Raw genomic sequence first — 22627 nt, 5'->3', positions numbered from 1 at the left:
GCATTGTGAAGACTTCCTAGCCTGGAAGTGAAAGAAGTTTATTGATTAAATCCTAAGTGTACTTTCGGGGAGGAACTTCCTTGTCTGCTGTCCAGGGCTCCACCTTCTGGGAGTTTCTTCCTTGTCCATTATCCTCTAAGACATATCTGAAGTGGAAAGGAGGGATTATAACCTTCTCTGGAGATGCATAGCTTTCACAGCCTGTTGTCTACTTGTAAAATCTTGGGGTCATAAAGGTTTTAAGACTCAAACTATGAAAGGCTTTTTCAGGGCAGGCTTTTTGTTTCTTTGGGAATACAATTTCTTAAAAAACTCATTAAGGGGCTTCCCCGGTGGCGCAGTGGTTGAGAGTCCGCCTGCCGATGCAGGGGACACGGGTTCGTGCCCCGGTCCGGGAAGATCCCACATGCCGTGGAGCGGCTGGGCCTGTGAGCCATGGCCGCTAGGCCTGCGCGTCCGGAGCCTGTGCTCCGCAACGGGAGAGGCCACAACAGTGAGAGGCCCGCGTGCCACACAAAAAAAAAAAAAAAAAAAAAAAAAAAACAACTCATTAAGCCTTAACTATCTGTTTCTAGTTAATTCCAGGTACAAACAACTACACCAAAAGCTTTTTCCTAGGCATAAATCTTAAAAGATCTTAAATCTGTTCTTTTGTTTCCTTGCCACCAATACTCTTTCCCCACCTGTCTTCTCTCTCTTTCAACTTATTATGGTTATCTTCAGGCTACCTGAGACTATTGGCTTGGGTAGGGAGGTATGTATTTTAAGTGTAAAGTCTGATGAGTTTTGATGAACATATACACTCATGCAACTACCATTACAACCAAGATAAAGAACATTTCCATCACCTATAAAAGTTCCCTTGTGTTCCTTTCTAGTCAGTCCCACCCTGGTCCCCTAGTCCTGGTGCCAGGAAACCACTGATCTGCTTTTTGTTGCCATCTGTTAGATTTGCCTTTAGAGTTCTGTGTAAAATGGAATCATCCAGTAAGTACTCTTGGCGCCTGGGTACTTCTGCTCAGCATAATGTTTTTGAGATTCATCCATGCTGCTGCATGTTTTAGTTCATTCTTTTAAATTGGTGAATAGTATTTCACTGTGTGGCTATGCCACATTTTGTTGATTCATTTACCTGTTGATGGAACTTTAGTTTTCTCCAGTTTTGGGTGATAACAGATAAACAGATGTACAAGTTTTATATCTTTTCATTTCACTTGGGAAAATAAGAGTGGAATTGCTGGACTATTCACAATAGCCAAGACATGGAAACAACCTACATGTCCATCGACAGCTGAATGCATAAAGAAGACGTGGTATATATATGCAATGGAATATTACTCAGCCATAAAAAGAATGAAATAATGCCATTTACAGCAACATGGATGGGCCTAGAGATTATCATACTAAGTGAAGGAAGTCAGAAAGAGAAAGACAAATACCATATGATATCACTTATATGTGGAATCTAAAATATGACACAAATGAACCTATCTACGAAACAGAAACAGACTCACGGACATAACAGACTTGTTGCCAAGGGGGATGGTGTTGAGGGAGGGGTGGAGTGGGAGGTTGGGGTTAGCAGATCTAAGCTATTATATATAGAATGGATAAACAACAGGGTCCTACTGCATAGCACAGGGAACTGTATTCAATGTCCTTTGATAACCATAATGGAAAAGAATATTAAAAAGAAATGTATACATATATATAACTGAATCACTTTGCTGTACAGCAGAAATTAACACAACATTGTAAATCAATTATACTTCAATAAAAAAAAAGTGGAATTGCTGGGTAAGTGTATGTTTAATATTTTTAAGAAACCACTACAAATTTTATTCCCAGCAGCAATATGTGAGTGCTTCAGTTGCTCCACGTGCTCACCAACACTTGGTATTATTAGTTCTATTTTAATTGTAGTCATTGTAATGTCTGTGTAGTGGTATTGATTTGCATTTCCCTTACGACTCATGGTGCTTAGCATCATTTCATGTCCTAATAGGCCATTTGTAAATTTTCTTTTGTGAAGTGTCTGCCTATTTTGAACTATCTTCTTAGTATTAAGTTCTGAAGCTTAAGAAATATGCTGAAGCAGATTTTATTATGTAATGCAAATATATTCTCTCAGTCTATATCCTTTCTATATATTTTAAAAACAAGTTTTAATTTTGAGGGTGTATAATTTTAATTTTTAAAATATGATCCACATTTTTTTATCCTCTCTAAGAAATCTTTGCCTAATCCAAGTGTGCAAAGATTTTTGTCCTATGTTTTCTTCTGGAATTTTTGTAGTTTCAGGTTTTAGGTTCTCTTAAAATTTTTATTACTATTCAGAAAAGCTTAACCCAAATGGTGTTAACTGAGGCACCAATTAACTTTTGACCCAGTAGGAAAAGATGCAATACAAAAATAGTAAAAGTAGGACAAAATAAAATACACGAAGCACTTACATACATAAGTAACATTCAAAAGCAAGCTAATTGTAAAATATCTCAATATTCTATTACATTATAAAGTCACAACTAATATAAATCTAAAAAATGTAGCTGGATCATTTTCCTTTTTTTAAAAAATTTTTGAATTTTATTTTATATTTTTATACAGCAGGTTCTTATTAGTCATCAGTTTTATGCACATCAGTGTATACATGTCAATCCCAATCGCCCAATTCAGCACAACACCATCCCCACCCCACCGCGATTTTCCCTGCTTGGTGTCCATACGTTTGTTCTCTACATCTGTGTCTCAATTTCTGCCCTGCAAACCGGTTCATTGGTACCATATTTCTAGTTTCCACATATATGCGTTAATATACGATATTTGCTTTTCTCTTTCTGACTTACTTCACTCTGTATGACAGTCTCTAGATCCACCCACGTCTCAACAAATTACCCAATTTTGTTCCTTTTTATGGCTGAATAATATTCTATTGTATATATGTACCACATCTTCTTTATCCATTCGTCTGTCGATGGGCATTTAGGTTGCTTCCATGACCTGGCTATTGTAAATAGTGCTGCAATGAACAGTGGGGTGCATGTGTCTTTTTGAATTATGGTTTTCTCTGGGTATATGCCCAGTAGTGGGATTGCTGGGCCATATGGTAATCCTATTTTTAGATTTTTAAGGAACCTCCATACTGTTCTCCATAGTGGCTGTATCCATTTACATTCCCACCAACAGTGCAAGAGGGTTTCCTTTTCTCCACACCCTCTCCAGCATTTGTTGTTTGTAGATTTTCTGATGATGCCCATTGTAACTGGTGTGACCTCATTGTAGTTTTGATTTGCATTTCTCTAATAACTAGTGATGTTGAGCAGCTTTTCATGTGCTTCTTGGCCATCTGTGTGTCTTCTTTGGAGAAATGTCTATTTAGGTCTTGTGCCCATTTTTGGACTGGGTTGTTTACTTTTTAAATATTGAGCTGCATGAGCTGCTTGTATATTTTGGAGATTAATCCTTTGTCAGTTGCTTCGTTTGCAAATATTTTCTCCCATTCTGAGGGTTGTCTCTTGGTCTTGTTTATGGTTTTCTTTGCTGTGCAAAAGCTTTGAAGTTTCATTAGGTCCCATTTGTTTATTTTTATTTCTGTTACTCTAGGAGGTGGATCAAAAAGATCTTGCTGTGATTTATGTCGAAGAGTGTTCTTCCTATGTTTTCCTTTAAGAGTTTTATAGTGTCTGGTCTTATATTTAGGTCTCGAATCCATTTGGAGTTTATTTTTGGGTGTGGTGTTAGGGAGTGTTCTAATTTCATTCTTTTCCATGTAGCTGTCCAGTCTTCCCAGCACCACTTATTGAAGAGACTGTCTTTTCTCCACTGTATATCTTTGCCTCCTTTGTTATAGATTAGTTGACCATAGGTGCGTGGGTTTATCTTTGGGCTTTCTATCTTGTTCCATGATCTGTGTTTCTGTTTTTGTGCCAGTACCATATTGTCTTGATTACTGTAGCTTTATAGTATAGTCTGAAGTCAGGGAGTCTGATTCCTCCAGCTCCGTTTTTTTTTCCCTCAAGACTGCTTTGGCTATTCTAGGTCTTTTGTGTCTCCATACAAATTTTAAGATTTTTTTGTTCTAGTTCTGTAAAAAATGTCATTGGTAATTTGATAGGGATTGCACTGAATCTGTAGATTGCTTTGGGTAGTATAGTCATTTTTTCAATGTTGATTCTTCCAATCCAAGAACATGGTATATCTCTCCATCTGTTTGTATCGTCTTTAATTTCTTTCATCAGTGCCTTATAGTTTTCTGCATACACGTCTTTTGTCTCCCTAAGTAGGTTTATTCCTAGGCATTTTATTCTTTTTGTTGAAATGGTAAATGAGAGTGTTTCCTTAATTTCTCTTTCAGATTTTTCATCATTAGTGTATAGGAATGCAAGAGATTTCTGTGCATTAATTTTGTATCCTGCAACTTTACCAAATTCATTGGTTAGCTCTAGTAGTTTTCTGGTGGCATCTTTAGGATTCTCTATGTATAGTATCATGTCATCTGCAGACAATGACGGCCTTACTTCTTCTTTTCTGATTTGGATTCCTTTTATTTCTTTTTCTTTTCTGATTGCTGTGGCTAAAACTTCCAAAGGTATGTTGAAAATAGTGGTGAGAGTGGACAACCTTGTCTTGCTCCTGATCTTAGGGAAAATGGTTCCAGTTTTTCACCATTGAGGATGATGTTGGCTGTGGGTTTGTCATATACGGCCTTTATTATGTTGAGGAAAGTTCCCTCTATGCCTACTTTCTGGACGGTTTTTATGATAAATTGGTGCTGAATTTTGTCGAAAGCTTTTTCTGCATCTATTGAGATGATCATATGGTTTTTCTCCTTCAATTTGTTAATATGGTGTATCACATTGAGTGATTTGCATATATTGAAGAATCCTTGCATTCCTGGGATAATCCCCCCTTCATCATGGTGTATAATCCTTTTAATGTGCTGTTGGATTCTGTTTGCTAGTATTTTGTTGAGGATTTTTACATTTATATTCATCAGTGATATTGGGCTGTAGTTTTCTTTCTTTGTGACATTTTTGTCTGGTTTTGGAATCAGTGTGATGGTGACCTCATAGAATGAGTTTGGGTGGGTTCCTCCCTCTGCTATAGTTTGGAAGAGTTTGAGAAGGATAGGTGTTAGCTCTTCTGTTAATGTTTGCTAGAATTCTCCTGTGGAGCCATCTGGTCCTGGACTTTTGTTTGTTGGAAGATTTTTAATCACAGTTTCAACTTAAGTGCTTGTGATTGGTCTGTTTATATTTTCTGTTCCTTCCTGGTTCAGTCTCGGAAGGTTGTGCTTTTCTAAGAATTTGTCCATTTCTTCCAGGTTGTCCATTTTATTGTCATATATTGCTTGTAGTAATCTCTCATGATCCTTTGTAGTTTTGCTGTTTCAGTTGTTACTTCTCCTTTTTCATTTCTAATTCTATTGATTTGAGTCTTTTCCCTTTTTTCTTCATGAGTCTGGCTAACAGTTTATCAATTTTGTTTATCTTCTCAAAGAACCGGCTTTTGCTATCGTTTTTTTCATCTCTTTTTCATTTATTTCTGATCTAATTTTATGATTTCTTTCCTTCTGCTAACTTTGGGTTGTTTTTTGTTCTTCTTTCTCTAATTGCATTAGGTGTAGGGTTATGGTGTTTATTTGAGATGTTTCTTGTTTCTTGAGGTAGGATTGTATTGCTATATACTTCCCTCTTAGAACTGCTTTTGCTCCATCCCATAGGTTTTGGGTCATCGTGTGTTCATTGTCATTTGTTTCTTGGTATTTTTTTGATTTCCTCTTTGATTTCTTTAGTGATCTGTTGGTTATTTAGTAGCGTATTGTTTAGCCTCCATGTGTTTGTATTTTTTACAGATTTTTTTTCCTTTGATTCATATCTAGTCTCATAGCATTGTGGTTGGAAAAGATACTTGATATGATATCAATATTATTAAATTTATCAAGGCTTGATTTGTGACCCAAGATATGATCTCTCCTAGAGAATGTTCCGTGAGGACTTTAGAAGAAAGTGTATTCTGTTGTTCTGGGATGGAATGTCCTATAAATATCAATTAAGTCCGTCTTGTTTATTGTTTAATGTGTCATTTAAAGCTTCTGTTTCCTTATTTATTTTCATTTTGGATGATCTGTCATTGGTGAAATTGTGCTGTTAAAGTTCCCTACTATTGTTGTGTTACTTTCGATTTCCCCTTTTATGGCTGTTAACATTTGCCTTATTTAATGAGGTGCTCCTATGTTGGGTGTATAAATATTTGCAATTTTTATATCTTCTTCTTGGATTGCTCCCTTGGTCATTATGTAGTGTCCTTCTTTGTCTCATGTAATAGCCTTTATTTTAAAGTCTATTTTGTGTGATATGAGAATTTCTACTCCAGCTTTCTTTTGATTTCCATTCGCATGGAATACCTTTTTCCATCCCCTCACTTTCAGTCTGTTTGTGTCCCTAGGTCTGAAGTGGATCTCTTGGAGAAAGCATATATGTGGGTCTTGTTTTTGTATCCGTTCAGCCAGTCTATGTCTTTTGGGTGGAGCGTTTAATCCATTAACATTTAACGTAGGTATCGATATGTATGTTCCTATTACCATTTTCTTAATTGTTTTGGGTTTTTTATTGTAGGTCTTTTCCTTCTCTTGTGTTTCCTGCCTAGAGAAGTTCCTTCAGCATTTGTTGTAGAGCTGGTTTGGTGTGCTGAATTCTCTTAGCTTTTGCTGGTTTGTAAAGGTTTTAATTTCTCTGCTGAATCTGAATGACGTCCTTGCTGGGTAGAGTAATATTGGGTGTAGCGTTTTCCCTTTCATTACTTTAAATATGTCCTGCCACTCCCTTCTGGCTTGCAGAGTTTCTGCTGAAAGATCAGCTGTTAACCTTATGGGGATTCCCTTGTTTGTTATTTGTTGCCTTTCCTTTGCTGCTTTTAATATTTTTTCATTGTATTTAATTTTTGATAGTTTGATTAATATGTGTCTCAGCATGTTTCTCCTTGGATTTATCCTGTATGGGACCCCCTGTTCTTTCTGGACTTGATTAACTATTTCCTTTCCCATATTAGGGAAGTTTTCAACTATAGTCTCTTCAGATATTTTCTCACTCCCTTTCTTCTCTCTTCTTTTTCTGGGACCCCTATAGTTTGAATGTTGATGTGTTTAATGTTGTTCCAGAGGTCTGTGAGACTGTCCTCAATTCTTTTCATTCTTTTTTCTTTATTCTTCTCTGTGGTAGTTATTTCCACTATTTTATCTTCTAGGTATCTTATCCATTCTTCTGCCTCAGTTATTCTGCTATTGATTCCTTCTAGAGGCTTTTTAATTTCATTTATTGTCTTCATCATTGTTTGTTTGCTCTTTAGTTGTTCTAGGTCTTTGTTAAACGTTTCTTGTATTTTCTCCATTCTATTTCTAAGATTTTGGATCATCTTTACTATCATTACTCTGAATTCTTTTTCAGGTAGACTGCCTGTTTCTTCTTCATTTGTTTGGTCTGGTGGGTCTTTACATTGCTCCTTCACCTGCTGTGTGTTTCTGTCTTCTCATTTTGCTTAACTTACTGTATTTGGGGTCTCCTTTTCGCAGGCTGCAGGTTCATAGTTCCCGTTAGTTTTGGTGTCTGCCCCCAGTGGGTAAGTTTAGTTCAGTGGGTTATGTAGGCTTCCTGGTAGAGGGGACTGGTGCCTGTGTTCTGGTGGGTGAGGCTGGATCTTGTTTTTCTGGTGGGCAGGACCACCTCTGGTTTTGTGGTGTCTGTGACCTTATTTGATTTTAGGCAGCCTCTCTGCTGATGGGTGGAGTTGTGTTCCTTTCTTGCTAGTTGTTTGGCATAGGGTGTTCAGCACTGTAGCTTGCTGGTCATTGAGCGTAGCTGGGTCTTAGCGTTGAGATGGACACCTCTGGGAGAGCTTTTGTTGTTTGATATTATGTGGGGCTGGGAGGCCTCTGGTGGTCCAATGTCCTGAGCTCAGCTCTGCCACCTCAGAAGCTCAGGCCTGACACCAGCCGGAGCACCAAGACCCTGTCAGCCACATGGCTCAGAAGAAAAGGGTGAAAATGAAAGAATGAAAGAAAGGAAAAAATAAAATTAAAAAGTTACTAAAATAAATAATATTATTAATAATTAAAAAAATTAAAAAAAGTAATAAAAAATAGAAAGAAGAGAGCAAGCAAACCAAAAAACAAATCCACCAATCATAACAAGTGCTAAAAACTGTACCAAAAAAAAAAAAGATGGAGAGACCGAACCCTAGGACAAATGGTAAAAGCACAGTTATACAGAAAAAATCACACAAGCATACACATACACACTCACAAAAAGAGAGAAAGGAAAATAATATATTTATCTATATATAAAAAAAGGAAGAGAGCAACCAAATCAATAAACAAATTGACCAGTGGTAATAAACTCTAAATATTAAAGTGAGATAAACATAAAACCAGAAACAAATTAGATGAAGAAAGCAAACCCCAAGTTTACAGTTGCTTCCAAAGTCCACCACCTAAATTTTGGGATGATTTGTTGTCTATTCAGGTATTCCAGAGATGTAGGGTACATCAAGTGGATTGTGGAGATTTAATCCGCTGTTCCCGAAGCTGCTGGGAGAGATTTCTCTTTCTCTTCTTTGTTCGCACAGCTCCCGGGGTTCAGCTTTGGATTTGGCCCCGCCTCTGTGTGTAGGTTGCCTGAGAGCATCTGTTCTTCGCTCAGACAGGACGGGGTTAAAGTAGCAGCTGACTCGGGGGCTCTGGCTCACTCAGGCCGGGGGGAGGTAGGGGTACGGAGTGCAGGGCAAGCCTGTCGCGGCAGAGGCCATCGTGACGTTGCAGCAGCCTGAGGCGCACTGTGTGTTCTCCCGGGGAAGTTTTCCCTGGATCACGGGACCCTGGCACTGGCGGGTTGCACAGGCTCCCGGGAGGGGAGGTGTGGATAGTGACCTGTGCTTGAACACAGGCTTCTTGGTGGCTGCAGTAGCAGCCTTAGCATTTCATGCCCGTCTCTGGTGTCTGCCCTGGTAGCCATCACTTGCACCCATCTCTGAAGTTCGTTTAGGTGGTGCTCTGAATCCCCTCTCCTTGCGCACCCCGAAACAATGGTCTCTTGACTTTTAGGCAATTCCAGACTTTTTCCCGGACTCCCTCCCGGCCAGCTGTGGCGCACTAGCCTCCTTCAGGCTGTGTTCACACAGCCAACCTTAGTCCTCTCCCTGGCATCTGAACTCCCAAGCCCAAGCCTCAACTCCCAGACCCCACCCGCTCCAGTGGATGAGCAGACAAACCTCTCAGGCTGGTGAGTGCTGGTCGGCACCGATCCTCTGTGCCGGAATCTCTCCGCCCTGCCCTCCGCACATCTGTTGCTGCGCTCTCCTCCATGGCTCCGAAGCTTCCCCCCACCACTCCCTGTCTCTGCCAGTGAAGGGGCTTCCTAGTGTGTGGAAACTTTTCCTCCTTCACAGCTCCCTTCCAGAGGTGCAGATCCTGTCCCTATTCTTTTGTCTCTGTTTTTCCTTTTTTCTTTTGCCTTACCCAGGTATGTGGGGAGTTTCTTACCTTTTAGAAGGTCTGAGATCTTCTGTCAGCATTCAGTAGTTGTTCTGTAGGAGTTGTTTCACATGTAGATGTATTTTTTTTTTACATCTTTATTGGAGTATAATTGCTTTACAATGGTGTGTTAGTTTCTGCTTTATAACAAAGTGAATCAGTTATACATATACATATGTTCCCATATCTCTTCCCTGTAGATGTATTTTTGATGAATTTGTGGGCAGGAAGGTGATCTCCATGTCTTACTCCTCTACCATCTTGAAGGTACCACCCGCCCCCACCCCAGTTAGCTATTTACCAGTCCTCCTCCAAACTGTCAAGGTCTTGAAAAACAAGGAAAGCCTGAGAAACTGTCACAGCCAAGAGAACCCAAGGAGACAGGATGATCCACTGTAATGTGGCCTCCTGGAAGGGATCAGTTCTGGAGGCTGCAAGTCCCCAGTCAGTGGGCCATCAGGGTTGGTTTCTGATAAAAGCTTTCTTCCTAGCGTTCATATGGCCACCTTGCTGTGTTCTCTCACATAGTAGAGAGGGCCTTTTTATGTTTCTTTAAAGGGTGGGTCTACAGTAACCTTTACTGAGGTTCGATCCTTTTGGTATCTTTAATTCAACAGGTTTCTCCCCTCTGGCTGGTGGGACTTAATGATTCCCAGCCCTAAGTGAGCTCTGGGAATTGTTTGGTTTAGCGCTCCCTGGAAGTTGTTTTTTGCCTAGCCTTGTGGCGTTTTACCTTAGGCATGCATGCATTCAAAGACTGGGGGAGACCCCTATGCACATTTGTAGAGCTCTTTCTATTCATAGCTCCCTTTTATCTGGCACAGGATCCTGTAAATTCTAGCAGCCTTGGCCTCCTTGAAATCCAATCTATGTCTCTTCAACTAAGCAGGACTGCTGGAATCTCTTTGGATTTTTCCTCCTTGCGTTGTTGTCCAGAAATTGCCTCCAAGTAGTAATTGAATAATTGTATGACTTATTTTGTTGTTTCTCTTCTTTCAAGCAGCATAGTCCTGTACAACCTATTATTTCATGTCTGAAAACAATTGTTTTATATGTTTTATCAGTTTTCTAGTTTACAGCAGAAATGTGTGTCTGAACCCTATTACGCTTTTAAGCTAGAAAGAGAAATTACTGAGCTCCTTTGCTTAACTGAAATTCTTAGTGGACGTTTGCTGCTCAGAGCCTTTTTAGTCTATTTTCTTATTTGAGTTACAAGAACAGTTGGCTTTTTCAACCATTAAAAGACCCAGGTTTCTAGCTTCTCTCTAATCCTTTCTATTTCTGCTTGCAAAATAATAAATTTGTGAACTCATTTCTTTCTTAAATACCTTGTTTTAAGCAGCAAGGAACAATCAAGACAAATTAACATCCAGGCCCTTTTCAATAGCTTCTCCTTTCAGTAGGCACTTAGTCTGCCTTACAACTTATCGCATGTGGCAGGTTTACAAAATACACAGCTACTGTATAATATGAATCTTTATCTTTCCATGTTGCAATACTTGTTCCCTTGCTACCTAATCTTGCTAAGCCAGGTTTTCATTATGGCAGCTCTCTTCTTCAGAGTACCATTGTTTGTACTGATATACAGTAATAAATAGACTGAAACATGTAGTGGTGCAAACAGTAGAAATGTCTATGCTGAGTTGATTTTCAGGGTAGTGTGGGGTAGTGTGATGTTTCTTGTCTATGACATCGTTCATAGATTCCCAGATACTTATATTTGTCACCCATAGCTACTTAGGGACTTATTATGGTTAGATCCAGCAAGTGGAAGGTGAAAGAGCTGGCAGAAGAACACGTGGGAAGTTATACAGACCAAGCCTAGAAGTAGCACGTATCACTTCACCCTCTTCCACTGGTTAGAACTCAGTACAGGCAGATTATAAGGGAGATTGTAACTCAATTGTAAGGGAGATTTGAAAATATAGTTAAGCTGTGTGCCAAGGAAGAGAAAGAAAATGGATTTTGGTGGAGAAAAAGCAGGGAGATATAAGTATACAGGAGTCCCTCTAATACATGGGGTATATGTTCCAAGACCCCCAGGAGATGCCTGAAACCGTGGAAAGTACTAAACCCTATATATTCTATGTTTTTTCCCTATACATATATATTCGAGGTGTGACAGGAAAACTAGCAGGAATTTCTTTTTCCATCACAGTTTCAATAGAAGATTGATTTTTACCATTGATCTTTGCAACCTCAGCTTATGATTTTTTTCTTTCCTTATTGAGTTGAGAACTTGTGCCTTTTCACTTAAAGGAAGCACTTTACAGCTTCTCTTTGGCATATCCAAATTGCCCTCATCACTACTCTTGTGCTTTGGGGTCATTATTAAGTGAAATAAAGGTTACTTGAACACAAGCATGAAGATACTGTGACAGTTGATCTGATAACCAAGAGGGCTACTAGGTAATTAATGGGTAGATACGCTGGACAAAGGGATGATTAACATCCAGGGTGATGGGGCAAGATGGTGGGAGATTTCATCAAGTTACTCAGAATGGTGCTCAATTTAAAACTTATAAAGTGTTTAGTTCTGGAATTTTTCATTTAAGATTTTTGGACAACAGTTGATCTCTGGTAAATGAAATCATAGAAAGTGAAACTGCAGATGGGGGTGGGAACTACTGTATGTGGATTCTTTTTCTTTTGTTCCTTCATGCCTTAGTCTGTTTTGGAGTACAGATTCTCAGTGAAAGAACCACTCTATACCTAAATTTTCTTATCTTTGGAGTAATTCTTTTTCCTTTCCCTCTCTTATAACCTGTCTCCCTTTGCCCTCTCTTTCTGCTCTCCCTTCCTTCCACAAATATTAAATCTTTCAAGTGCTGCGCTAGATTCTGGGTATAAATTGGTGAGCAAGATAGTCTCTGTTACCATAGCAACAGTAATTTTTATGTTTTCTATTATTTACTTAATATTTTACCTAGTATCACATGCAGTAATATTACCTGATGACTTTGAAAATGAGAACTGTGTTATTCAGAACTGTTGGAAAATAACAAGAAAATAATGTTAGTTGAAAACTTATAGGAAAAAAAGATGAAACTATTCCTATTCATCACTGATTGCTTTCAGAAGTAAAATATTCCATAATCTTTGCCAAACAGAAAGAACAGCATTTACTTCAAACCACCCCCAACTCAAATACCACCAAAGCCCAAAACAACAACAAAAAAGATGCATTAACTGAAGGACATCTAATTTCCTAAGTCTGTTTTTAATTTTGCTGTATACATGTTTACACTAATTCTTCATTGATTTTGTTTTTCATTGCTGCCGTTTCAGTGTACACAGTGTTCCAGATTACCTTTCTGGCAACTGCTAATATGGTTCGTGGCTTGGTTTTGTCCCATTTCTTAATTAGATGAAACAACACACTGCTTACAATTCAGTTGCCTATATAAATGGAAGAAATGGCAGTGTTCTTATAGGAAAATCACTGTATTGACAACAAACCTAGGTAACATGGTAGAATGGTATCACGTTTCTTTTTTGGAATTTGTATTTCAATTCTTGTCTAAACCTAAGAAAAGTAAACATGCTTTTTACTCATTTATTCATTTGATAAATAAACATTTATTGAGTTCTCGCTCTGTGTTTGGCACCTATATGAATTGCTTGGAATATGTAGATTAGATGTTGTCCTTATTCTTGAAGAGATCATGGCTTAGTGGATGAGACAGACAAATAAGCAGATTCCTAGTGTCATGTAAGAACAATGATTTCTGTGTATGCAGAGAGCTCTGAAGTCACAGAGAAAAGGTTCCAAACTTACACTTGTGGGAGCCTGATTAAGGACCTGCAGGAGAGGCCTATAAAGTATTTTGAAGGATGAGTAGGAAATAACAAAAAAAAGAAGAGAGGGAAGGATATTTGAAACTGAGAGGGATAGCATTGTGAAGGTGAAGAGGCAAGAATGCATGATCACATGGAGAGCTACAACTTGAGTGTCACAGGAGCTTAGGACTGGAATAGAGTGGGAGTAGTGGTGAAAAACAAAATTGGTGAGATCACAATTTTCATTTATTGAGTGGTTTTTATGTACCAAATACTTTACATGTGTTATGTTATTTAATTGTCTTTAATTCATAGATTTTAGTTTTTAGAGCAATTTTACATATTCACAGAAAAACTGAGTAGAAGGTACAGTTTCCATATATGTCCTGTCCCCATACATGCATAACCTCTCCAACTATTAATATCGCCCACTAGATTGGTACATTTGTTGCAATTGATGAACCTACATTGATGCTCAAAGTTCAGAGTTGACATTAGGGTTCACTCTTGGTGTTGTACACCGTATGGATTTGGACAAATATATAATGACATGTATCCATGATTGTAATATCATACAGAATAGTTTTCACTGCCCTAAGAAATTCTTTGCCCCACCTTTTCATTCCTGCCTCCACTAACTGCTGGCATCCACTAATCTTTTTATTGTCTCCATAGTTTTACCTTTTCCAGAATGTCATATTGTTGGAATCATACACCATAAAGCCTTTTCAGATTGTCTTCTTTCACTTAGTGATATGAATTTAAGGTTACTCCATGTTTTTTCATGGTTTGATTGCTCATTTCTTTTTAGCACTAAATAATATTCCATTGCCTGGATGTATCACAGTTCATTTATCCATTCACCTACTGATGGACATCTTGGTTGCTTTGAAGTTTGGCAATTATAAGTAAAGGTGCTATGAACATCTGTATGCAAGTTTTCGTATGGGCATGTTTTCAGCTCCTTTGGGTAAATACGAAAGAGTGCAATTACTGAATCATGGTAAGATTATGTTTAGTTTTGTAAGAAACTCCCAAACCATATTCCAAAGTGGCTGTACCATTTTACATTCCCACCAGCAGTGAATGAGAGTTGCTAACATTCTCCCCATTCTTGCCTGCATTTGGTATTGTCAGTGTTTTGGATTTTGGCCATTCTAATAGGTGTGCAGTGATATCTTACTGTTGTTTTAATTTGCAACTCCTTAATGGTGTATGATGTGGAACATCTTTTCATATACATACTTGCTACCTGTATATCTTCTTTGATGAGGTATCTGTTCAGATCTTTCACCCATTTTTAAATCAAGTTGTTTCTTTCTCCCCCTCTCTGAAGCACAGGGAGATTTTTCTCAGATAGTCACTGTGAGAACCTGGTTGAGCTCCTAGAAGCAAAACAAAAGTATGGGTACCCTCTATGACTGGGTCCCCCTGGAGTTTTTAACTCTTAGACTGCCCACACTGAGCTTCCAGCAATTCATCAATTACAGTTTAGGTTTTTCTGCCTAGGCCCTGGTTCCCACAGAGTTTTCTGCTTTTGTGTTTCTGCTCCAGTAAGTTGTGATTCTCTGTATTCACCTATCTGTCTCTCCAAATTTGGGGGACAGTGGTTTGCTCTGTGGCTTCAGTTCTCTGATGAATCTCAGAAGTGGTGTTAATTTTTCAGTTGTTCACTTGTTAGGCAGGACACAGTGGCAACTTCCAAGCCCCTTACATGGTGGACCAGAAACCAGAAGTCCTATTATGTAATTTTAAAACATAGGTTTGTTATTTCCTCATTTTATTGTTGAGTTAGAGTAAACATGTAACTTATTCTTCTGTTTGAAGTCATTTGAGAGTTAAAGGGGATGCTATTAATAATTATCCCAGACATCAAATGTAAACTGTGATGATTACCTTTTCGATGTGGTTATACCTGATGAGGAAACTAATGTCTCGGAGCTAACAAGGGAAACCGATGGGACTTGAATCTAAACAGTCCAATCCTTGACTCAATGCTCTTAGATCTATGCTATATATAAGAATCAGATTTTTGAAGTGCCTTGTATGTTTTTTCTAGGTCTTCGTCAGGACTTGTCAGTACTCATCATTGTGGCTATTCTTTACTGAAGAGAAACATAATTGAAACACAGTATCACACATTATTTATTAGCTCTTAATGTAGTATTTTAAATTTTCCTTTTAGTTGGAGGGCAAGAATTTTATTACATTACTTTTTACTTTACATACTACTCTACATAACCTCTTCTGAATCTGGAAGTTATTCTCCTTCCCAGAATTCTGGACTTGAAAGAGACATCTAGTTAAACCTTTAGTTCTGTAGATAAAAAGGCCCAGATGATGTAAATAACTTGCCAAATAACACAGCTAATCATTTGTAGAATCTAGCTAAGAATTGAGAGGCAGAAAAAGATAGTGATTAAAAATGGAATTAGGTTGCCTGCCTTCTACACCCTACAGCCTGCAAGACTTTGGGCAAGTGTATTTTTCCTTTCCAAGTCTCACTTTGAGGAAAGTGTAATTGAGAAATAATAGTACCTATCTCAGAGTTGTTTCAGGTCTATGTCTGGCACATAATCAGGACTGAACAAATGGTCTCTATTATTATTTTTATCTGAATCTATATATTTCCAGTGAAGTGCTTTTAAAAACATGCTACCTTTGAATCTCTTCAGGCAATGTCATTTTGAGATCTAACAGTGTAGGTATTGAGTCTGCCAGCAGGCATTCATTGATTATTTCAGTTGCCTACTTGTATAACTAAGAGTGAAAAAGAAAATAATTTCATTGGCCATTTCTGGGACACCACTAAGCATAGACTTTTCTGCCTTTTCAGAAATAGGGAGTAGTAAAGAAAATACTTTTAAAATTTAACTCTTATTTTTATTAATGTTATAAATGTACATCACTTCGGAAAAACCAGTCTCTAAGTCTTTTAATAAAAACTTTTAGTCCCTTGCCCACTCCTCCTGACTCTGGATTACTGATTTCCAGAGAATACCACTTTCAACCCTTCTAACTTTCTTTTGTTATTTACCTCCATATTTAAGGATTTGGCTGCCTCCCATACCCACATATACTTACACACACATATATACACTTACCTCCCCAATTCTACTAATATAACTATATCATATTTTGCTAAATGAATATTTATGATTCTAAAAATATTATTCACAACTGAACCATGTGTTAAATTATGATTAAATTTCCTTTCTTGAGTGATACTGCTGTCTTTGAGGTTGATAGTTGTCTATTTTTTTGTTTGTTTGCATAGTCTACGTATCTGTCACCAGTGCATTCCCAACCTCTCCTACAGAAGTCTAAATCGCTTAATACCTTCAAAAGCATTAGGCTTTAAGTATCCTATCACTTTCATTTTCTTTTCTTGGTGGGGGAAGATATCTCTTCAGTAATCTTTGTCCTCTTATTCTAATAGATACTGACTGCTCTCCTGGCCTTAAACTGGGATCTACACCATCCTAAAAATTTCCTTCTTTTCCTGGTTAGATTGGATTCCCTGCTTCCTGGATTTCCTGTCTACTTCTTTGTTAGTTTGTTCCCATGTTTGGTGGAACACATCTTTTAGTAATTGTCCCTCCCCTCACACACAAAAAAAGGAGAAAGGGAGGTAAAATATTTTGAGATTTTGCATGTCTGAAAATATTTTTTTCTACTGTCACATTTATTGGTAATTTAGAATTCTAGTCTAGAAATTATCTTTCTCTCAGAATTTTGAAAACATTGCTCTGCGGGTTTTTAGTTTCCAGTTTGCTGCTGGGAAGACTGATGCTGTAATGTTCCCAGTATTATGAAATCTTATATGCCATATTGTGTGTGTGTAGGTATGTGTATGTTTTTCATATTGTGTTGGGCACTTGATGAGTTAATTCAATCCCTAAATTCATCTTGCACTTATAGGACATCTCATTGAATAGTATGTCCCCACATCTCCAACTGTTTCTGTTTGTCATTCTTTCTCTTATTGGAATGCCAATCATTCAGATGTTGTATCTCTGAATCATTTCTCTAGTTTTAAAAAAGTTTTTCCTTTCCTATTATTTACTTCTTTTTCTTTTGTTTTCTGGGGGGGGTTCCTAAGTTTGTATTCCAACATTATTATTTCTGCTCTCATATTTTTAATTATTATTATTATTATTTTTTGCGTTACGCGGGCCTCTCACTGTTGTGCCCTCTCCCGTTGCGGAGCACAGGCTCGGGATGCGCAGGCTCAGCAGCCATGGCTCACGGGCCCAGCCGCTCCGCGGCATGTGGGATCTTCCCAGACCGGGGCACAAACCCGTGTCCCCTGCATCGGCAGGCGGACTCTCAACCACTGTGCCACCAGGGAAGCCCTCATATCTTTAATTATTGAAAATTATTTTTGTTTGTTCAAAAATTTCCTTTTTATGGCATTCTATTTTTGTCCCATGAATGCTATGACCTCTCCTTTCTGTCTGAGGATATTAATACAAATAATAGTTTTCTTCTGTATTTTGCATTATCTTTGTTTTCTTTAAATTCAGCTTTATAATGTTTATTTGTTTTGGTCTCATATTAGTGAATCTCCTTGGCTGTCCATTCATATTTAAAGGTGAAATATTATCAGGTGGTTGGAATTCTGTGTGGGTGTTCTTGAATTATGGAATGATAGACTCCAGAGCAGAATGATTTATTGGACTATTTTAATTATTGTTCCTTCGAATATCAATATATATGTTTTTCTCTTGGAATGGTTAGTATCCCCAGACCATTGTTCCAGTCTCTTGCTTGGGGGGTTAAAGTCTGCCAGCCATCTCTTTCTTGAAGTTAAATTAGGGAACTGGCCTGGGGAGGGGGGTCCCTGCCATTCTCTATGTAGAATTTTACTTAATCATCCTCTTTTAATACCAGATCCATCCAAACTGGGCCAGGTACCCATGAGTTCAGAGTTTTTTCTAGTTCAGTCTTTCCAGAGAGTAAACCTTCACTGTCCTGTCAGGATGGACCAGGGCAGCTCCTAGCTATGTTACCCATGGAAATCTGACTGCTTCCGTCCAGTATTTCTATTTTCAGCTTCAGCTGCCACCACCACTCTCCATAGTTTTCAGAGCTTTCTGTCCCCCAGGTCTTGAATCTTACTGAGATGCTGTGATGTAAATTATTTAGTTTCTGGACGTCTCCTTTTGTTGGCTTTCTTGGATGCAGTTTTCCTCTTTCTCTTATATTTTAAGTTGGTTAGCAGTCATCCAGCTAGATTTACAGTTTAAAAAATTTTCTGCATTCCTTTCCCATTTTCTTTGACTTTCTTGGTTTAAGCCTTTTAAATTAAAAAAAAATTTTTTTTTACCACAATAAGCAGTATATTGGTTAAAAGCATGGACTCTGGAACCAGACTGCCCAGATCCACTTCTTATATGACCTTGGGAAAGTTATTTAATCTCCTCTGCCTTAGTTTCCCCATCTTAAAAAAATTAGTGGTTGGAGTACTTTTTAAGATTAAATAATTTCCAATGCTTTATTTTACAGATAAGGGAAACTGAGACCCAGAGAATTAAATGACTTGCCTTGAGACTAGAATCCAAGGCTCAGAATTCCTATTTCAGGCTTCTTTCTATTAAGTCATATTTCCTTTTCTGTGAGTTTATTTTTGGGGATGATGGTATCCTATACGTAGTTTTCTTCTTTTTATGTTTTTGACCTCAGGTACTCAGAACCGGATCAATAATAAGCTTTGGTTTATGACACACCCATATCATTGGTCCATGTGTAGCCTATTTTTTTGTTTTTAGTAACGTGATATATAAAAAATTAAAACATCCATATTGTGTGCAGTCCCTGGGAGGAAAATTTAAATGTATCATTTCCATGTATGCGTAGTACAAAAATAAACTTATACATTTGAAAGTGTTTTGGTGAAGCAGCTATTTGTTTTTTTCTCTCCTGAATCAAGAGTTATCTTATGGATGGGTGGTTTGCAACTCTCTGCCTCAACCCGTTGACCTTCACAAGACTGGGGTAGTAGTGGATTAGAAAACAAACTAAGATGGAGAGGAACAGGGAAAGAACCAGGATATGAGTGCTTTGTAATTAGCATTGAGACATATTTGTCTCTGAAACTTGTTAGTATTCTGCAAATTGGGTAATGTGGGGTTTGTTTGTGATGCAGGTCTAAGAACCATTGGAGTCATCACCAAACTGGATCTTATGGATGAGGGAACGGATGCCAGGGATATCCTAGAGAATAAGCTGCTGCCGCTTCGCAGGGGTAATGTACTGTGTCCTGTACAGGACTTCCTTTGATGATGTGGCAGAGAAACAACTGGGAAAACAATGGGAAGCTGGATTTTAACGCCTCCACAGTTGTGAGGAATGGATTGATGATTAGTTAAACATTTTATGGAATGGCATGGTGTTCCCAAATGATGTATTAAAAATTATCCAAAGGGAGAACTATTCCTTCAAATAATAAGAAAACAGGAAGAGGAAGATGTTTGAAGGGAGGGTATAAATATTCATCATAGACTGCATACATGTATACTGTTTAAGTCTGAATTGTTTACTTGCCTGCTATATGACAAAACTGCTTAGAGATTTACTCTATTTAAATGCACAGATCTTTTAAGGACAAAGGACAGTACTTAGTTAATGCTTAAAAAAAATCAACGTTAGCCAAGTCATCCAGCCGTTGTTAAATACTGATATCTCAAACTGAGTTTTGTAAAGGGATCTATTCTTCAGGCCCTGAAATAATTTTTTTTTCTTATTCAGCCTCTTCAAGAGCTTTAAAATTTCCCCAGAGTAAATCAGAGGTGTCCCAACTCCATAGGTGTGTGTTTTGTTTTAGGTTACATTGGGGTGGTAAACAGGAGCCAGAAGGACATAGATGGGAAGAAGGATATAAAGGCTGCCACGTTGGCAGAAAGGAAATTTTTTCTCTCACACCCGGCTTACAGACATATTGCTGATCGGATGGGGACCCCACACCTTCAGAAGGTCCTTAATCAGGTAAAGATATTTTCTTCAAGCAAAAAGAACAATGATAAAATATGTAAATGACTATTGGAATCCATATTTCTTATTTTTATACTCTTTTTCTAAACTAAGACATTTAGCATAATGATAGAAATTAAAAAGATGAAAATGAATACTGGGATCCAGACTGTTACTATTCTAAATGACCAGACTCCACCTTAATATTATTGAAAAAACAGCACGCAAAGCAGAAATACATATTTATTTGGAACAGTGAGCAGGGGAATACATTTTAGCACGTTTGCTCGTAATATATAGTTATCTTAAGGAGTGAAACTTGTATATCTCTGAAAAGTTAGTCTCTTGGCATCTGTTTTTGAAATATCAGTCTGTGATGGTTAGGTTAAATTTTCTGTATGGTTTTGTTAGGATTGATTTGTTCCTTAATTTACAACCTTGAAAATACATAAGCAGTTATTGATCTACATTCCTCTAAGAAGCTTTTCCAGATAATCCCTTTCCCTGTGACAGATAGAATTAGGCCCTCTGCCTCCCCTTGTCCTACGCACATACACATTTCTTGCATAAAAATTCAGCAGGCTTGGCCACATATTTTCCTGCCCTTAGTGGAGTTAAGTGTCATTGTCATTGAGTGTAGAGCTCCCACACCAAGTTTTGATCACATTGACTCAAACAGTGAGCAGCTTTTCTCACAAAAAGCACTGTGTAGGGGAGCTTCAATATGGCGGAAGAGTAAGACACAGAGATCACCTGCCTCCCCACAGACACATCAGAAATACATCTACATGTGGAAGAACTTCTACAGAACACCTACTGAACGCTGGCAGAAGACCTCAGACCTCCCAAAAGGCAAGAAACTCCCCACGTACCTGGATAGGGCAAAAGAAAAAAGAATAAACAGAGACAAAAGAGCAGGTACGGGACCTGCACCAGTGGGAGGGAGCTGTGAAGGAGGAAAGGTTTCCGCACAATAGGAAGCCCCTTCACTGGTGGAGATGGCGTGTGGCCGCGGGGGGGGAAGCTTCGGAGCCGCGGAGGAGAGCGCAGCCACAGGGGTGCGGAGGACAAAGCGGAGAGATTCCCGCACAGAGGATCGGTACCGACCAGCACTCACCAGTCCGAGAGGCTTGTCTGCTCACCCGCCGGGGCGGGCGGGGCTGGGAGCTGAGGCTCGGGCTTCGCTCGGATCCCAGGGAGAGGACTGGAGTTGGCGGCGTGAACACAGCCTGAAGGGACTAGGGCGCCAAGGCTAGCCAGGAGGGAGTCCGGGTAAAAGTCTGGAGCTGTCGAAGAGGCAAGAGACTTTTTTTTGCCTCTCTGTTTCCTGATGAGCGAGGAGAGGGGATTGAGAGCGCCGCTTAAAGGAGCTCCAGAGACAGGCGTGAGCCGCAGCTATCAGTGAGGGCCCCAGAGACGGGCATGAGACACTAAGGCTGCTGCTGCTGCCAAGAAGAAGCTGGTGTGCAAGCACAGGTCACTGTCCACACCTCCCCTCCCGGGAGCCTGTGCAGCCCGCCACTGCCGGGGTCCGGTGATCCAGGGACAATTTCCCCGGGAGAACGCTCGGCACGCCTCAGGCTGGTGCATCGTCATGTTGGCCTTTGCCGCCGCAGGCTCGCCCCGCATCCGTACCCCTCCCTCCCCCCGGCCTGAGTGAGCCAGAGCCCCCGAATCAGCTGCTCCTTTTACCTGGTCCTGTCTGAGTGAAGAACAGACGCCCTCAGGTGACCTCACGCAGAGGCGGGCCCAAATCCATCGCCGAACCCCAAGAGCTGTGTGAAAAAGAAGAGAAAGGGAAATTTCTCCCAGCAGCCTCAGGAGCACCGGATTAAATCTCCACAATCAACTTGATGTACCCTGCATCTGTGGAATACATGAATAGACAACGAATCATCCCAAATTGAGGAGGTGGAGTTTGGGAGCAACGATATTTATATTTTTTTTCCTTTCTCTCTTTTTGTGAGTGTGTATGTGTATGCTTCTGTGTGTGGTATTGTCTGTATAGCTTTGCTTTTACCATTTATCCTAGGGTTCTGTCTGTCAGTTTGTTTGTTTAGTATAGTTTTTAGCACTTGCTTTTTTTCCTCCCTTTTATTCTGAGCTGTGTGGATGACAGGCTCTTGGTGTTCCAGCCAGGTGTCAGGGCTGTGCCTCTGAGGTGGGAGCACCAAGTTCAGGACACTGGTCCACAAGAGACCTTCCAGCTCCATGTAATATCAAACGGGGAAAATATCCCAGAGATCTCCATCTCAACTCCACTCAATGACCAGCAAGCTACAGTGCTGGACACCCTATGCCAAACAACTAGCAACACAGGAACACAACCCCATCCATTAGTAGAGAGGC

General features: G+C 39.2%; 1 protein-coding gene across 4 annotated transcripts in view; it reads left to right on the top strand.

Annotated features, from left to right (window-relative positions):
- DNM3 (dynamin 3) overlaps window positions 1-22627 on the top strand; it is a 556874-nt gene that overhangs the window by 167799 nt on the left and 366448 nt on the right. For all 4 annotated transcript variants that reach the window (XM_024739835.1, XM_024739837.1, XM_024739836.1 and 1 more), the window contains exons 5-6: window positions 19455-19553; window positions 20133-20293. In XM_024739835.1, coding sequence (XP_024595603.1) covers window positions 19455-19553; window positions 20133-20293 — 260 coding nt within the window. The remainder of the gene's footprint in view (window positions 1-19454; window positions 19554-20132; window positions 20294-22627) is intronic.

The sequence above is a fragment of the Neophocaena asiaeorientalis genome, unplaced genomic scaffold, assembly GCF_003031525.2.
Source record: "Neophocaena asiaeorientalis asiaeorientalis breed wild unplaced genomic scaffold, Neophocaena_asiaeorientalis_V1.1 scaffold589, whole genome shotgun sequence".
NCBI classification, from domain to species: domain Eukaryota; kingdom Metazoa; phylum Chordata; class Mammalia; order Artiodactyla; family Phocoenidae; genus Neophocaena; species Neophocaena asiaeorientalis.
Note: the sequence above shows the minus strand (reverse complement) of the source record. Positions and strands in the feature narration are given on the sequence as shown.